Raw genomic sequence first — 19,398 nt, 5'->3', positions numbered from 1 at the left:
CTTAGTGGAGGGATGCCTGGCTGCAAGAATAACAAAGCAAACTTCGGGAGGAAGGTCAAAATGCTATCAACTGTGGCCGCTCAATCTCCATGCAAGGAGGCGGAGGGTTGACAGGTTCAGGAGGAGGACCCTCCTCTGCTGCTGCAACAGAAGATCCTCCCAAAGGGGCAGCTTGATCGGAGGATCAATGCTCATTTGCAGAAGCTCTGGATACCAAACTCTCCATGCCCAGTCCGAAGCCACAAGAATGACTTGTGCCCGGTCGTTCCTGATCTTCTTGAGTACTCTGGACAGGAATGGTATGGGCGGAAGGCATAAAAGAGGCCGGAGCGCCATGCGAGAGCCGCCTTGGAAATGCCAATATGCAAAACTGCTGACATTGCACGTTCTTGACGGAGGCGAACAGATCTAACCAAGGCTCTCCCCACCGATAAACGAGTCTTTGCGCCACCTCTGAATAGAGATGCCACTTGTGATCCGCTAGGCACCGACAGCTGACTTCGTTCACCCTGGCGTTCAGGGAACCGGCCAGGTGTTGAACCACCAGGATTATGCCTTGCTGTTCCAGCCAAGTCCAGAGGCACAGAGCCTCCTGGCAGAGGGTCCACAAACCCACCAGCTAAATTTTTTGCTGCACCACATGACATTGGTGTTGTTCGTGAACATCTGAACTAGCCTTCCCTTGATGGATAGTAAAAAAGCTTTCAGTGCCAATTAGATTGCTAGAAGCTCCAACAGGTTGATGTGGAACCGGGCTTCTGCCAGAGATCAGAGTCGTCTGAGCTCTACCTCCCCAGATGGCCGCCCCATCCCAGAAGTGACGGATCTGTCACCACTGTGAGATGTGGTTGGGGAAGGGAGAGGGGTCTGCCTCTGACTCAATCGCGGTTTGTCAACAGTTGCCACTGCAGATCTTTCGCAGTTCTCTCCAAAATCTGGAACAGGTCGGTGAGATTTCCGCAATGCTGTGCCCATTGGAACTTCAGATCCCACTGCAGAGTACGCATGTACCATCGGGCATAATTCAACAACAGGATGCAGGAGGATATGAAGTCCAGCAGCCTCGGAGTCAGTCTCACCGAAGCTCAGGTTAGAGGCTGAAACATTGGTATCATAGCCTGTATATCCTGGACTCGCCGCTCGGGAGGATAGGCCCGAAACTGCATTGTGTCTAGAACAGCTCCGATAAAAGGGAGCATCTGAGAGGGAGTCAGGTGTGACTTCAGCATGCTGTTAGTGAACTCCAGGGAACGCAGGAGCTTCGCCCGCATCTGAAGGTGGGAGACGACTGCCTGGGGTGAGCCTGTCTTCAATAACTAGTCGTTTAGATAGGGGAAAACTGGATGAGTTGCGGCCACCAGCTTGGTCAACACCCGAGGTGTAGTGGTGAGGCCAAAAGGGAGCATGGTAAACTGAAAGTGCTCGTGGCATACCATAAAATGCAGGTAAAAAGCGTACGGCAGACAGGACGGGGATATGTAAATGCTATAATCAGTCTCCTGGTTCCAGGGCAGACAGTAACTGAGCATCTTAAAACTTCTTTTTTCTGAGGAAGTAGTTGAGGGCTCTGTGGTCGAGAATATGACAATGATCTCCATTCTTTTTGGGGTCCAGAAATAGCGGGAATAGCAACCACAGCCTATTTCTGGCCCGGGAACCCTCTCTATATCTCTCTTGGCCAGGAGGGTCTTGACTTCTTCTCGAAGCAAAGCAAGGTAATCCTCCGTCAGCTGATTGTAAGTTGGAGGCATTGAGGGACAGGTAGTCTTGAAGCGGAGGGATTAACCCCTTCGGACTATTTGCAAAATCCACCTGTCCGAGGTGATGTCCTGCCAGTGGTGGAGGTGATAGCGTAGCCTGTCACCAGCTGGACGCCCATGATTTGTGAGGATCGGACTAGGAAGACTTTGAGCTGGGAGTGATTGTGGCCTGACCTGACTTCTAGCCGCCTGACACACGGGGTTAATGCGAACCATGCCCATGACCGCACGGAGGATGCTGAACTTGCACTGTCCCTTGGCTAGTATCGGCCTTGTGCAGTTTGAAACCCCTTCTGTAGCCACGAAAGGGGCGACAGGCAGAAGCAGGATGGGATGATACAAAGAGGCCCAAAGACTTGGCCGTAGGCTTCGACTCTTTGAAGCGCTCTAGCGCTGCGTCAGACCTGTCTCCCAAGAGACGAGAACCATCAAAGGGCATATCCATCAGGTTTGCTTGGACATTCCCCGAGAAGCCAGACGTTCTCAACTAGGCGTTGCGCCTGACTGCCATCATCGAGGAAATCGCTCTGGCCAGCGAGTCTGTCGTGACAAGGCCACAGCGTATAGTAAACTTTGCTGCATCCCTCCTGTCTACAACAGCTTAGGAGAGGACAGCCCGGGCCTCCTCTGGGACTTGTAACAGCATTTGCGCTACCGTCTCCCATAGGGAATCAGAGTAACGGCCCAATAGGCATGCACTCTTTACTGACAACAATGCTAGGCTGGTGGAAGAACAATTATACTTTCTGAAACTATCCAACCTCTTGGATTCCCTATACGGGAATGCGAAAAGGAACGCATCACGGGAAGTAGAGGCTTGGACCACCAAGCTCTCAGGCGTTGGGTGAGAAGTGAGGAAAGCTAGGTCGCCCGGTGCAGGGCAGAGGCGGCAGATGATTGTTCTATTCACAGGCTCTCCTGTGCTGGGTTTAGACCATGTCCCCAAAAGAACATTGGTCAAGGCCTCATTAAATGGCAGCAAGGGTTCCAAGGTTGAGAAATCAGGCTGCAGGACCTCTTTCAAGACACTGGTCATGACTGCCACAGTAGAAAGCTGCAGGTCCAAGACCTCTGCAGCCCTACGCACCACCATGGCGAAGGAAGCTTCCTCCTGCATAGCCAGGTTAGGAAGGTAAAGCATGCCAGGCTCTGGAGAGGTATCCAAACCACTGAAATCACCCAGCTCCTCATACCAGTCCATTTCTTCTGTATAAGGTGGGACTTCTAAGGGGCCTTGAGTCCCTTCCTAATCTTCCTCCAATCCTAGCTCTTCTGAATAAGGCTCAGAATACTACAGAGCCCGAAGGCTCCTTCAGTGGCAGTCTCTGCATCGGTGGACCCCCAACCGGCTCCGTGTCTGGGATTACAATGGGGCTGGTGCCACCGGTGGGTGCCGGCAACGTCGAGGTCTCGGCGTTAGACGCAGCATCAGGGGAGGTTGAATGGGTGCGGCCGGCACTGGAACGGAACGGATCCATGAGGAGTCTTGGGGCGGAGCCGCCGACACAGAACTCAGCGGAGCTCCTTTTGCTGAGCCTGCGGGGCCAGAAGGCGCGCCGGGAGGGTTAGGTGGCCTAAATATGATGCACATGGCATCATAAAACTCTTAACTGGCCGGGGGTTGCTCCCGGCCCCGAAAAGGGAGGGAAACGCAGAGCCGACCCAAGCACTCGCTCCGTGGAGCAGGGCCTCAAACGCAGAGACTCCTCCATCTCATCGGGTGAAGGACGGGGTGAAGTCGAAGCATGCTTCGAGTTATCGTGTTTCTTATGGTGCTTATTACCCTACTGACATGACGCAGTGACAGGAGACACACGGTTTGAACCCCGAGGTATTTTTGGGCATCCTACACACCAAGAAAAAGTCGACAGACAAAAATTACAGGGGGTAGCTCACTTCAACAGATCTGCGCTGACTGGCGCGAAAAGAACTGACGTCAGCGCACTGAGGTGGCACCTATAAGGACAGCATGGATGTAACAACAACAAACTCTAATCCATACGACGTCACGTGGAATTGACAGACAACACCTACCGGCATGCAGGGGTACTGGTAAGAAAAATCTTCCGGATCCAGCCTGACGCCTGGAAGTTCATTGATAAGGAATCTGCAGCTATATGTCTCTATCAGATGGAGCCAATCTCTCAGCAAAGGTGTGACAAATTATGCCACGGGGAATTCTGTAGAGGAAAATTATATATACTTTTGAGCTACATAACGTAAGCACTTAAGTGACCAGACAGCGATGGCACTGTGCACTACAGTCAAGTTAAAGTGTGTTGGCTATAGTTAAAGTCTCCTTCCTAAGTCAGCTTATTGATGCCAGCTAGTCCCATATTCACTGCAGCCTCAGTGGCAATGAAGTGATCTTTATTTAGGAATAACCTCATATCATAACAGAAGTAAAAAAATAAATGGTGTGTCAAAAAAGCAAATATTCTGGACATTCACCGTGAACAGATCTGCTACCTTACATTATGGCACATCCTTTTAAAAGTCATAACTTCTCCTTCAAAACAACTTTCTCACTCCAGATGCCAACATTAAAATCAGTTACAGAGCTATTTTCGGTTTATGATTCATTACACTTTTGTCATCACTTGCACCACCTGGCTGCTTTTTCAAATTCAAACCGGTTTCACAAATGGACTAACGTGTTAATGAGAAAACACAATTGGTCAACAAATTAGCGTGATACATTTTTAAAACAGAAACATTTTTAAAATCAGGGAAAATCATGTGAATAAAATTAATTTAGAAATATTTTCAGTCTTTACAAAAAACTGCCAGTCATTCATTTTGTTCATCTCCGATTTTCAGCGTACCATACTTGGTTGTTCTAGTTACTTAGAAGAACACCATTCATCGAAAGTTTCACAATGAACAAGTTTCAAATTATTAATTGAATCCTAGCTTTAAGTTCAGAAAAATGTATCTTACCAATAGATGCAAAGAAAATGATAGCGAGAAAGTCGCGAATTGGTTCAATACAAGATATAATTTCTTCAGTAACCATATGACCCTGGGACGAGATCAGTGCCCCAGCTAAGAAGCACCCCAGTTCCATTGAAACATCCAACAACTCTGTGATCTGTAACAGAACAAAGACAATCAGTGTTAGTTGCAGCAAGTAACAAAGCAAACAATACTTTACTTTTTTCCGGTAAAGACTATAAAATTATTCTAACGTGGCAAAACAGAACATATTTCACTAGCAGTACAATTTCTTTTATTGCAAAGATCATTTTCATCAAGAGATTAAAAACATATTTAAAAGCAACGAATGGGCAACCCTTGACATTTCAAGAAATAATTGTATAAGAAGCTTGAACCTCAGACCAGGCGGGCTTCATGCCGACACGGTCCACCACCCACAATATTCGTACAATTTTTGCTATTCGTACAATTTTTGCTCTCTATCACCAATTGGACCCGGATATACCGGCGGCTGTGGCCCTTTAGGATGCTGCCAAGGCATTCGACTCAGTGGAGTGGGATTTTATGTTCGTCACTCTTCGCAAAATGGGGTTCCCAGAGCCATTCCTGAAATGGATGGCGCTACTATATGCTGCACCTAAGGCATGGGTCAGAATAAATGGTTACACATCCAACCCTATAGAGGTAACGCGCGGTACCAGGCAGGGCTGCCCACTATCACCAATGCTTTTCACGCTAATCCTAGAACTACTGGCCTGTAAGATTCGTCAGAAACACACTGACTCGGCCTTGCAGTTCGGCCTCCGCCCCATCGGAATAGCATTGTACGCTGATGACATGGTCCTCTATACCAAGCACCCAGATAAGAATCTAAACCCGATTATTAGGGAATATGTTAGATATGAACAATATGCCGGCCTCCGGATAAACTGGGACAAATCAGTTGTAGTACCTTTAACTGCGGAGACAGTGGAGCCTCAACTGGAATACCCTTTACAATGGTGGACAGATCCAGTTAAATACTTGGGGGTCTTGATACACCGCGACTCAGAACTGGTCATCAGGGAGAACTATGGAAAGGCGCTGATGAGGTTGGTGGAGCAGGTGGATAAATGGATAAAAATGCCTCTCTCAATGGCGGACAGAATAGCATTACAGAAAATGATTATATTGCCTAGGTTTCTGTACCTATTCTGGAACATTCCGATATGGCGGACTGCGACATTTTTTGACAGACTACGCTCCATTTTGCAGACACTAACATGGGCAGGCAAACAGGCTAGAACCAGTTGGAAGGTCTTAACCCAACCGTATCACCTAGGAGGTTTTGGGGCGCCAGATTTCCACTTATATTATCTTTACGCACAAGCACAACATGCTCACTACTGGACAAAACCACATGCATACATACCACACATCGCAGTGGAAACAGACAGCGTGACTCCTCTGCCACTGTCCGTGCTCATAGCTGACCCGATAAGACACACACCGAGGGACGAGATTCACACAGCCAAATGCACCTCAAGGGCATGGCATGTGCTGGCACACAGGGCACGCAAGCTGCAGGTGTATGCTCGGGCGCTGCCCACGGCGAGACACCCTAAGCTCACTGTAACACAAGAACAGAAAATGCACACATCACTGTCAGAAATGGGACTGACCTCTATGGTACAACTATACCCTCATAATACCTTAATTGCATGGGCAGACCCCTCACTTTGTGCTCATCAACTCCCACTGAAGAAATTTGCATATATAAGACTGCGTACGGCGGTCCGGTCCTTATACACCACATTCCCGGACGAACCCCCACAACTGTAAACATTACAAATATTATTGACAGCTCCCAACCGTAAAAACCTGGTAACATGCTTATATAACGCAGCCCAGGAGGAACAGGCCAAGAAACCTACTGCAACACTGGGTAGATGGGAGGTAGCGCTGGGCGAGACAATAGACGAACAAGACTGGCAATATAGCTGCACACAACTCTCCTTCCTCACGTCGAACTGCAACCTGCGCATCATCCACTTCAAATTCCTTCATCAACTTTACTATACATCGGCCAAGTTACACAAACTGGGCCTAAGAGAGACAGACACCTGCCAGAGGTGCAAGGCACCAAACGCTGACTTCCTACACACCTCATGGTCATGCTCACATCTGCAGACATACTGGGATGAAGTCACAACCACACTATCCGAAATGTTATCGGAGCAGATCCCCAACACCCCTTTGGTGTGCATACTGGGCGTCAGGAGACTCAAACATGCTAGACGCAGGAAATTTTTTGCGGTAGCATTACTGCTTGCGAAAAGGAGCATAGCGATGAGGTGGGGGAGCAAGAGACTCCTAGACTTAAAGACTGGATCACGGACATGACCTATTGTAAAACTACACTGGAAACTTATGCAGAGGATATTCCACAAGCTTCGCGGCCCAGAGATTTCTGGGAGCCGCTTGTCCGTTACCTGCAGGCAGCGCAGGAATCCGAATCAAGATCTGATTCATGATGTAACCAGTACCTAAGATAACAAAACTAGGGTACCACACATATAATGGATGCTGAGGAAATACAGGAAGGGTGGGTTGGCAGGCGGGAAGTGTAGACACATATAAGACGGATTATCATCTGACTATGCGGGCACTGCAAACAGAGACAACTGATATGTGTATGTTGAGGACTATAAGACCAAATGCTATGTGCTCCTGAATATTGTTGATTGTAATATTTGTACGCTATGTAACTGCTGGTTGGTTAAAAATTGAATAAAATTTTTTTTACAAAAAAAGAAGAAGCTTGAACCTCTAAAGAGACTTAAAGAAATTTTGATAAAAGCTACCTGGTTTTAATAGTCAAGACGAAACAAATTATAGCTAGCTCAGGTATCAAAAGAATAAAGTGTTGACTTTCACCGACAATTCACCAAGCCACAAACCATGTTAACCTATAATATATTTACATTGAAACATCACTTAAAACTATCCCATAATAAAATACACAGAGGCTCTTGTAGAGACTGAAGGTGGAAGAGCGGGGGACAGCAGTAACAGTGAGACCGAGAAAGATGTTACCAAGAGAACTATTCACCAAGAGTACTATCCAGCACTAAAACATCTTTCCCCACAACCCTTCCCCAAATTTTAAGACGTCCCAGCCATAAGTTGTTCTAAAACAATACCACACTTCCCAATCAAACATGCCAAATTTTGAAAGTCTGTTAGCCTCAAAAGATTACATCCCAATACATCAGTTTGGAATACTGTGACAAGTACCTTACCGTTCCTTTACATAAAAAGTGTTTTATTCCGTTTTATCACAGGCTATTTTATCGCTCACCTCAATTATAAATAAAACCTGAGAGTTTTAAATCAACTGATACTTCACAGAATATACTCTGCCATCCTATTATAACCTACAGACCTCTGTAAACGCATGCCAGTCAGTATTGAATGACTTTAAATTTTCAAAGACCTTGCTCTGCAAGAATTAAAAGAAATGTGTTGGTTTATATCCAGAGTGTGGTGTTCACCTCACTTCAGTCCCTGCATAATTTTATCAGGTAGGATGATTTTTTTGTTCGGAGTTAGGAAATGGGAGTTTTTCAGATTCCTGCAAAGCTTGCATGGGCCACAGTAGCACAAGCCACTACTAGATGCCCCTCCTGAGTCCTGACCCCTTGAACTCCATTTATTGAAAGTTAATGACACAGTGGGAACATGACTAGAGCACTGCAAATCACAGAGAGGGTGGGGTTTTAAAATATACATTTACATATTTATATTATACCGATAGTAACTATCCCAGCTCCGATTGTCCTCCAGTATGCCCTAGAACAAGCAGGTGAAGTACATGTCCTGTAGTAACACAAGTCATTACAGTACGTCCCTTCTGATTCAGACCCACTTGAATTCATTTTATTGAAGTAAATGGAACAATGCGAAAAATAACTAGATTATGGCAGATCACAGAGAGAGTGTGGCTTCAATACATACATTTACATAGTCCCTTTTGCTAGTTTGAGGATTTTGCTTCCATTACACACACTAAATAAATTTGCAAAATGCTGAACCCTGATAGTCATCATCACAGCGCCAATTGAATCTCCTTTATGTTTTAGAAAAAGCAGGTGAATACGCCCTAATATTTATGCATTATCAATCAGTGATACTTAAAAATTGCCTTTATATCACACAGATTTACATCTAATGCAATGCTGTTCGAAGAGTAAAGAAAAGGACGTACTATGGCGTGGTGGGGGTAGAAAAGCTCCTGGGTCTAGAAGCTATGTGTACATTTCCAGAAAATGCCTGGACATGCTTCAAAAAGTGAAGCCAACATGGGGAAAGCAAAGGATGTAGATAGCTCACCCATTCTAGAAAACAGCCAAAGGGGGCTGTCATTTCTTTCTATGTACATGTTTTTTTCTTCTCCATTTTGTATTGATAAAATCAGTTCAATCAAAAAAGCTTAAGCTGTCTACAGCCAGACTCACAGAGGACAGAAAAGGAATGGTCTCCTATCTGTAATCCCAGTTATCCCTCTCACTGGAATCTCCATTGAAATCATAAGCACTGAATAGTCGCGTCCACGTGCGGGAACCCTAGAGTAGTTCAAAGTCACATGCATTTCACCTTACTTCGGAAAGGCCAGGAGACATATGCGACACAAATATTAAATTATGCTGCCTTAAAACAGGCTATATTGGTTTTGCCAATGTGTTTTAGCCATGTTGTACACCAGTGTGGCTGCTGTTCAGCATGGAAAAAAATAGTGGTGTAGAGGAGATTGGCATAGAGTTAAGTAGAGTGGAGTAAAGTGGTGTAGAGTAGAGTAGAGTGGAGTGGAGTAAAGTGGAGTGTTATGTACTGGAGTGTCATGGATTAGTGTCGTAGAGTGGAGGGGCATAGAGGGGAGGGGGGCACAGTGGAAAAAAGTGCTGTAGAGCAGAGTGTCGTACAGCAGCGTGCAGTAGAGCAGAATGGAGTAGATTAGAATGGCGTAGAGTTAGAGTGGGGTACAGTGGAGTAGTTGTAGTGGAGTGGCGTAGCTTCATACAGTGGAGTGGTGTAGAGTGGAATTGAGTTCAGTGGATCAGAGTAGCCTAGAGTGAAGTGGCGAAGAGTGGGGTAGAGTTGTAGAGTGTAGTGGAGTGTCATGTCGTAGAGTGGCGTGAATTGGCGTAAAGTGGAGTAGAGTGGAATGTCGTATAGTGGAGGGGCATAGAGCAGAGGGGCATACAGTGGGGTAGAGTGGTGTAGAGTGGAGTGGCGTAGTGTGAAGTATGCATGGTGTGGCAACGTACAACCATTACAGACAACACATTTTTAATTGAGATGACCATTACATTTGCACACAGTTTTTACTGATAAAACTATATAGCGAAATGTTAATGTGGGGAAATGGCGTCACTTAATGTACTGATTTGTTTTGATCATACTAAAATAATTGTTTCCACACTACAAAAAAAGTGCTTAATTTGTGCTTTCCTAATTCTGATATATTCTCAAATATTTACAGAGTTTATTTACAGACATTTACATTTTGTTGTGTGCTAGAAAAAAAACCAGTGCCTGGCAAGATTGTCACATAAATCCTCTCACCTTGCAGTCAGAGAAAAAAAAGTAATCACAAAACTCCCTCAGAAGACAGAGCCTGACATTTGACCTCTGTATTTAAAACCACAGCAAATGTGACAAGATAAGAATAACATTTAAAGGCCTCTTTACAGAAAGGAGTATTTGTGGAAGAATACTAGGAGCGATGGTGAATAAGCTTTGGTCCATAGGAAGGACAAAGACATGCTGGACAGCCTAAGACAAATGGAGCCATTAAATAGAAAGCCAGAAAAGTGAGCTACAAACCACAAAGCCAACGGTAAGAAATGGGCAGAATGCATTCCCCGGAACGCTTTCAGAATGCCCACAAGAAGCCCTTAAAAGCCACTTAAGTAAGATGAAAAGTGACCAAATAAAAACATACTTCAAAAGCTTTTTGCTTCTTTTAAAAGTAAGAGATAGTAGAATATGCAGCAATGTAGCTGCATAGGCTGCAGCATTGCAAACATTGAGAATAGGACACTGCGCCTTTAAGGGCCCCTTGACCTCCAATATGCTGCCCTGCAGGTGGCAGTTTACTCTTAAACAAATTAGCAGCGTAGAATTATTCATACCTTTATCTCTTTCCTCAGGAAGGAGGGAAGGCTGCTTATGATTTCAATAGAGATTCCCCAGAGAGAGAACTAGGATTAATGGTAAGAAACCATTCCTTCTCTCTTAATGGATCTCCATGGATAATCATGGGCACTGAACAGATTAGCAAGCTCATCTCCAAGAATTTTGTGAGGGAGGAGATGAAAAAGAAACAGTACTATCAGGTAAATACATTTCTCAGAGAGGTTTACCTTTTTTGAGCATTAGCCTTAGCCTCCAAATGAAGACAATATTGTCTTATAAAAGCGTGAACCATTCTCCAAGTTGCAGCTTTGCAAATCTAGGCAAGTTGGATGTTTCTGAATAAAAAAAAGAAGCTGTCTTGCCTGTGGTGGAATTGACTCGAGGTCTACCAAGCAAGGTTCTGCTATGCAGGATACAATTCATCTAGACAGGGATTGTTAAGCGTTGGCAAATCCAGTCCGTAAAGGACCATAGTTTACAAAAAGTTTTTACTTTCCTTAAGACTTTAATCTATCAAGAAAGAACTTCAGAAACCTCCTAACATCAAAAGTATGAAGAGATATCTCAGCAGGATAAAAAGCATTCTGAATTTCTGTTGGTAATATATTAGTTTGATTGACATGGAAATCCAAGACTAATTTGGAATGGGTCCTCATCACTACTCTGTTGCTATTAAATATTGGGTATGGATCATGTGAACATTGGTCCTGTATTTTACTAATTCTATAAGCGGAAGTGATGGCTATCAAGAATGAAACTCTCCATGATAAGTGTTTGAGAGATGGATATTTCATTGCAAACCCACTTGTTTGCTTTCTTGATGTCTAAAATGGTTCTGTACTTGTTTTTGGGCCCTTTCTATTTCAACAGAAAGTAACAAAAATAAATTCCCATTCCTTTCAGGTGAGACGGTACCTTTTCCACTGCGTGTTTCTGCAAGAGGACAGAAACATCTTGTTTCTGTTTTCCTGGTGGAATATGGAAGGTTTCTTTGGTGGAACAGATGGTGGTGGACACTTGAATCGGAGACATTGCCCATGATCTACAATTTTCAGAATTCATTTGTCAGTGGTTCTTCTTTGACATTCTTGCAGGAAAGATGCTATGCTTTCCCCTACTGGAGTGTATTACGGAAGAGAGGGAAGATTTGACTCATTGTATGCCTCTGATAGTTGTTTTGCTGGTGTGGCCAGATGGTTACTGACCTACTCTACATTTTGACTGACATCTGTGCTATTGAGGTCTGTGTGGCAGTTGAGGCTGCTGTTATTGATGCCCCGGAATTCAAGGAGGAGTTTGAACTCTCTGGTGGCAGTACCGGCGGTCATACGGTCTATAGGAAGGTCTTCTATAATCCCTTTTTTCTCCAGTCCAACAGCCCTGAAGGTCTCTGACTCCTGGGTCTCCATCAGTCTAGTAACCAAGTGGCCCCGATCACGCCACTCCCAGGTCATGGAGTGCTGGGCCTGGTGGCTTAGTGGACTAATGTGTCCACTGTAGGGGCCAGTGTTAGACCTCATGGTCCCAAGTTCAAATCCTAATGGGGTACAGTCAGCCTTTCATCCTTCTGAGGTCGATAACATGAGTACAATTGAGTTGGGCAGGGTTCTCTAAAGTCGGTCCTGGAGGTCTGGATCCATGCCAGATTTTTAAGATAACTACATTTATCTAAATGGGGATATGCAAAAAAATCTGGCATGGATCCGGCCCTCCAGGATCGAAATTGGCGATCCCTGGAGTTGCGTAACAATAAACATCTGTTATTTAGCGCCTTTGGGCAATACGTGTGTATTACAAATACACAGCTCCGTCTTCACATGAGACATTTCAGCATTAGCATGAGATCCAAACAACGTATTCCCTGAAAAGGGGAGATTTAAAAAAAGGTGCTGTGCTACTGGTTTTAGCCCTGTATGTCTGAGTCACGATGAGCTAAGTAGAGCTTGGGCATGACAATATCCATGAGCTGCAAGTATCGAAGTATCAACTGCAGCACTGATGATTTTATTTGACACCATCATACCCTCATTGATGATCTCCTGGAAGTCTTGATGTCTGTCTACTGGTAGATCCTCTATGAATTGTTGGACGGAATCCCAAAGAGATCTGTCAATATAATCGCAGAACAGCAGCAGCGCTGGACGCTTTCATTGTGGCAGTGAAAGTACCGCATACCTTTCTTACCACGGAGTTCTGCTTTTTACTCTCCTTGCCAGGAGGAACAGTGGATGAAGGGGCTGTAGCAGTTAATTAATGGGCCACAGAGAGGGATCCTGACCCAGAGGGTTGCATTTCTTCTGAAGGAGGGATGGGACAGTCTAAACAGAAGCTGGTGTCAGAAATAAATCCACAGGAGACTCCAACAAACTGGGTAACAACGGAAGGAGTGGTCTAGAAGTGGACCTTTGATGGAGCATTTCGAAGATTTCCGATGTGGTGGTGGTAGTTGGCAAATCCATACTTAACTTATTGGTTCCTCTGATGAGAACCTCCTGGAAAGTTCTAATATCAACGATAGAAGATATTAGTGGGTGGAGGAAAATAAAAGTAGGTGAGTACAGACCCGAAGATGAATTAGTTTGACGAGACTGTGATGATCTTGATCCTGAGGAAGAATATCTTCTTAGTCGTGAGTGTGATCGTCTGGAACGATGATGGCGAGATCTTGAACTTGAGCGTGACCTAGACCTATAGCTGCGAGGTCTGGTGTGACCTGAGCGCCTCAGTGGAAATGCCACTGGCTTATAAAACTGCGGTGGATGTGAAGGAGTGGTTGGATGATTTGGAGGCGGAAGTAACACTGGAAAAGCTGGTTGTGGAGCATGCGTCACAGGCAGAGGAGCTGGAGAGGGACATCCCATCGAAATCTGAGAAGGTGTTGGCGAATCGGGTATGGTGACTGGAGACGTTAGTCTGGACGGCGAATAGGCTCTGGAATACTTGGTGTCAGACTCTCATGAAAGCTTGCAAGCTAGCATGCCTGAAAGTCACTCTACCATCTTAGTTAAGGAGGTTGACTGATGTCTTGATGTCGAAGTTCTTGACGTTGTATAGTGTCTGAACGTCGAGGAACCTTTCGATGTCAACGGTGCTTTCCTCCTCGACGTCGTGTTCTTTGTAGAGCCAGCCCTTGACAGAAAGCTAGTAGGTGCTGTACTTCTTCTCGACATCTATGTCCTCGACATCGAACTGGAGCATTGTTTTTCTCCAGATTGTGTCTTTTTGGATCTTCCTCTGCAGGAGTCCTCATAGCATGACTTGGGGCGCTGGTAGGGGGAGCAGTCTCTCCTCGCCCCTCAGAAGTCTCTCCAGGAAAGGTATCTTGTCTGCGATGCACCACTTGGCCATGGAGGTGAATTTTTTCTCTCTCCCTCAAAGTGTTACTGAAGAGGGTACTGCAGTGGTGACACTTCATGGGATCATGATAGTACGGCAAACACAAGATACAAATCCTGTGCAGGTCTGTTGCCATTTTTCTGCCACATTCTGGGCAGTTCGCAAAAAGAGATAGCATTTTGTGAAATATATTCCATTCAGGAGAGTATAAAAATACTTTACGCCCTAAAGGAGTTCGAATGAATAAACTTTGGAAAAGCTACAGGTAAAAGGTTTGGTGAAAAAATTTTTAAAAGTCAGAGCTGTGCTTCAGGATGTTGTCAGCAGAACACTGGGGGTCAAAAGGCCCTTAAGGTGCAGTGTCCTATTCTCAGTGTTTCCAACACTGCAGCTTATACAGCTGCATTGCTATATATTATCTTACATCTTACTTTAAAAAGAAGTAAAAAGCCTTTGAAAAGGACATTTTTAAAAGATCCCTTACTTAAGTGGCTTTTAAGGGTTTGACCACTTTTTCATTCTAGTTTTTAAAGTAATGCATTAGGCTTGGCAATACAGTCTGTTTTAAGATTGCAAAATGTTACATTTTTGTAACATGTTTACAGGCCTTTCCAAAGTAAGGCGAAGTGGGTGTGACTTTGAAAGAACTGCTTCGAGGTCCCAACACGTAGGCAGGCTTATTCATTGCTTATGATTATCAATGGAGATCCCTGGTGGAGAAGCACAGCTTTCCATTCAGTGCAAGGAATTCATTCTATTCAGCCGATGTTTTGAGGAAACAAGCAAAACTCCAAGAGAAGATGAGAAATTATGAAAAGTGCACCTGAAATTAGTGCCAAAAGAAAAAGCGTACCCTTGATAAATAGTGAAGAAATGATACCCCTCACCAGCTGCTCCAGATTCAGGTCAATGCAGCCTTTCAATACGCAAATGGTGCTGATGCCTCAAATTCCAAGTACAAATATAATATAGCTTTCTGAATATTAACAGTTCCACTGCATTTATTAACCTGCAAATTGTTGATTAGCTTCTATAACACCTTTCTGGGCTTCCTTAGCTCATGCCACTGGCTCTTAGCTCAGATATTTTTCTTCACAGTGTTAATTCAAAGGTAAACTTGTGCTTTAAGTGGAGTATGAAGAAGTAGATTCACAACCCAATGCTCAAGGATATGTAGTTGAAGGCAAGTGTATTTATTCTTCTGTCTGTAACACACACAACAGACAGTTACTCTTTCAAAGTGATGGCTCAACAAAGGAAGGAAATTCTGGCTCTTACAAATTACTCCAAAGCCTGTGGTCGGATTACACAAATGTCACCGGTACGGGAAATGCTGCCTAGCTCTGGTGCACAAACAGCATTTGCACAAATACCATTTTGCACTGCTCTGTTGGCACAAATATCATTGTTTCCCAGTGCCCGTTGAAACAAAATTTGCTAGCACTGAGTCAAGCCATGAAACCCAGCGCTCCCAGGATATAGTATTGTGCTATGTTTTGTAACCGTCTGGATAGGAGCCTTGCATATCTATAGCAAAATTATGCAGAAAATGGAGTTTATTATCCACTTAAATACATTTTTGACAACTTTTGAGTACAAATTTTGCCCAAAAGTCAAAGACTGAATCTGAATTCTATGTCAGGACAGGAGGCGAGGATTATGCTGTACTTCCTTTTATTCCTACAGCCAGCAATATTCAACTTTCAACATTTAAACAAAAAACTAGCACTCCCATGGTGCTTAGGCAGTTCAACATGTCCATCATGCCCATCATGTCCACCAATCAGCTCTCTCCGCTATCCCTGAAGGCGTGTGCTTCCTGTGTTAACCTCCTCTTTCTTTCCTGCTGCCAGCAAGTTAAGTGCCAATTTTACAGCAAGGCCCGGAGGCCAATATTATGTATCATCCCTTTTATTGCTCCCCAAACAGCAGCAACAACAAAACACTAGAATTTAGAATTCTTATAACTTCTAGAACTCTGAAAAAGCATATACACTTAGAACTGGCAGCCATCTTCCTCTTTTGTTGCTGCTCAGACTAAGATAAGTCACATTTTAAACTGTTAAAATGTTTTCATGTGAATTGGTATATATTTAGTATGTATTAAATTATGAAACAGTTTTGGGTTAATATAGACTTGAGGAGTGGACAGTATGTATATTATTTAAACAGAAAGGTTAAATTGTTTTAAGCATTAAAGATTATAGAGGCTTTAGGTTATGTATTTAAAGGTTAGCGTACAGTATCATTGATCGTTTGTTGTCTTTAGTTTTGAGGCGGAGATTTTGAAATAAGGATTGAAGCGGCGCTTTTGAAATAACTATTACAGTTTATGCCTTTACCGTGTGGGTAAATGACGGTTGATCGGTTCAGGCGATGCGCAAGGCAATGACTCTTCAGGGGCTCGAGCAGGACAAGTGCTGACATAGGAATGTTTGGCACGTGTCGTGTGCGCGATAAGAAAGAGATGGAATTTGAGCTAGAGAGGACGCCGTACGCACGCAGCGTGCGGCAGCCATTTTGAAGGATTGGGTTTAGTTTTGTATTGTAAAGTAGATGTGGAACGGGCATATTTTGGGAACAAGACAAAGTCTGTCAGAACGCGAGTCAGTTTCTGACAGACTTCGATCAGAGGTTCATGAGGAGGTCGTTATAGAGTTTTATCAGTGAGATTTTGACAGTTTGAAAAAAAAGAAAAAAATCGAATTTTGGATAAGGTTAAAAGAAGTTTGTGAGGAGAAGTTTATTTTGGATAAAATATTAGGTTTATATAGATTTAACAGACCTTTGGTTGTAGGTGATTAATAATTTAAAGCACAATGGAAAATGTAGAGGGAGGTTTTGAAGAGAGAATGAAATCCTATATGGATAAAATGTTTGGGGAGATGACTGCATCTCTGGATAAGAAAATAGAAAATACTTTAGAGAAAACTATACAAAGGAGACAAAAGTCTGGTGAAGATGAGAACTTTTGGACCACTAAGGAGATTGATGTGGTTGCAGGATGTTCTAACCAAGGGAAAAAAACATGTCAAAAAAGAAAGGTAGTTGAATCAGTTAAAAAGGGTAAAGAACGTAAGGTTCTGAAGGGATCCGCTATAAAGGCGAAAGAGAGCGCAAAAAAGGCGCATAAAGTTAAGCATACAACAGTGGCTTGCGATTCCAGTTCATCAAGTGGAGATGTTGAACTTGCATGTAGTTCAAGTATTGATGAATCTGATGTGGAGGAGGTTCCTCTAAAAAGGAGAAAGAGGAGAGAGAGATTAAAATTGAGGATAATGTTATTGTTGATCCTCAAGGGGAAAAGATGTTCGACCCGCTTTTGATTCAACATCCTCTTTCTCCGCAATGGGCTCCGGTGGAGCACGTAGCAAAATATGTTAGGTTTTGGATCAGGAGGGAGATTCCTAAGGATGTCAGAACTAGGATGAAGAGCGAATGTCCAAGACCAAGTCTGGAGAGCAAGGTAGCGTATACTCCAGAGCGGGACCAAAAAATTATGTTTTTCATAAATAACTCTGGAAAAGACCCTAGGAGAGGTCTTGAAAAGGGTTTGAAAGGGTGTCAGGATAGACTCCTGGACATTTTGGGACCATTAACGAAAATATTTGACATGTGCGAAGAGGCTCATACAAACAATACAGGTATTGACGTGGCTGAAATGCGTCAATGGGTCCAAAGGGCTATATGTCTTTTGGGTAATTCGAACACTGCGCTATGCATAGAAAGGAGAACGAGTATTCTCTTTAAAATAGATCCGAAGTTGGCGGATCTTGCGAATAAGGAGCCAGGGGAACGTAGTGATGGATTACTATTTGGAGACGATTTCGTAAAGGATATGTCTAGATATGTGAGTACCTTTAGCTCTCTTGAGAAAGCGCAGAAGGATTTAAGGAGAGTTTTTGGTGTGGCTAGACGAATGCGGGGTCGGTTCCCCGGCCGTGGACAGGGTGTTTCTAGAGGAAACTTTGGAAGAAGAAGCAGACCATATGGGACAGGATTTGGATCCAGTTTCTACGGATCAAGATGGGGGCAGGGAAGTTTCTTCCCGCAGAGGCAACGAAGCAGGGCCAGAGGAATGCGATCGGAGAGGCGAACAAGGGGTGCCTCAGGTAAGCTGCTTACAAGACCCTATTTCTATCAAAATAAAGTTGGGCGGCAGACTAGCCCTATTTGTTTCGCGATGGAAAGAAATCACTCAGGATCCTTGGGTTTTGGAAACGGTGTCAGGTTACTAGATAGATTTCATACAAACACCAGTGCAGGAGAGGGCCCCGAATATTTTGAGATTCTCAGAGGAGATGGAGAATATGGTGACAAAGGAAATAGAGGCATTAGAGAAAAAAGGAGCTAAAGAAAGAGCAAGGATAGTAAAAGGAGGTTTCATAAGCAATATATTTCTGGTGGAGAAGAAGGACAAAGGAATGCATCCAGTAATCAATCTGAGAGAGTTGAACGATTGGGTTACATACAATCATTTCAAGATGGAGGGTATCCATATGTTGAGGGATCTTTTAAGGAAGGGAGATTGGATGACAAGATTGGATTTGAAGGATGCCTATTTGACTATTCCGATGTGCAAAGAGCAGAGAGATTTTCTGCAGTTCAGGTGGAAAGAAAAGTTATGGAGGTTCAGGAGTCTCCCGTTTGGGTTGACTTCGGCCCCATGGTGCTTTACAAAGGTGATGCAGCCGGTGGCAGCTTGGTTGAGATCAAGAGGGATACGTTTGATTGTCTATCTGGACGATGTGTTGATCATGGTGGAAGAGAAGGAATTAGCAAAAGAGCAGACGGAGTTTGCAGTGAGGGTAACAGAGGATTTAGGCTTTGTGGTGAACAAAGAGAAATCATGTGTGGTGCCTCAGCAGGAGATACAATTTTTAGGCTTTCAGATACAGACGTTGGAATGTGTGTTGAGATTGCCTATGATGAAGGTGAGGAAAATCAGAAAGGAAGTGAAAAGAGCGATGAATTCAAAATGGATTACACTGAGACAATTAGCTTGGTTACTGGTTCTGTTATCAGCATCAATTCAAGTGATATTTCCAGCTCCTCTTCATTACAGGACATTGCAGAGATTGAAGGGCTATCATTTGAGAAGAGGGGCGAAGTATTCTCAAAAGATATTGTTGAATCAAGAGTCGAAAGAGGAGTTGAATTGGTGGATGATGAATTTGGATGCATGGAA

At 44.0% G+C, this 19,398-nt stretch overlaps 1 protein-coding gene across 3 annotated transcripts in view; it reads right to left on the bottom strand.

Annotated features, from left to right (window-relative positions):
* The window catches only part of SLC9D1 (solute carrier family 9 member D1), a 444,459-nt gene that overhangs the window by 90,267 nt on the left and 334,794 nt on the right, over positions 1 to 19,398 (bottom strand). For all 3 annotated transcript variants that reach the window (XM_085622704.1, XM_085622705.1, XM_085622703.1), the window contains exon 10: positions 4,701 to 4,851. In XM_085622704.1, coding sequence (XP_085478830.1) covers positions 4,701 to 4,851 — 151 coding nt within the window. The remainder of the gene's footprint in view (positions 1 to 4,700; positions 4,852 to 19,398) is intronic.

Source organism: Triturus cristatus, chromosome 8 (assembly GCF_964204655.1).
Source record: "Triturus cristatus chromosome 8, aTriCri1.1, whole genome shotgun sequence".
In the NCBI taxonomy this organism is placed as follows: domain Eukaryota; kingdom Metazoa; phylum Chordata; class Amphibia; order Caudata; family Salamandridae; genus Triturus; species Triturus cristatus.
This window is presented reverse-complemented; position numbering and strand designations above follow the sequence as displayed.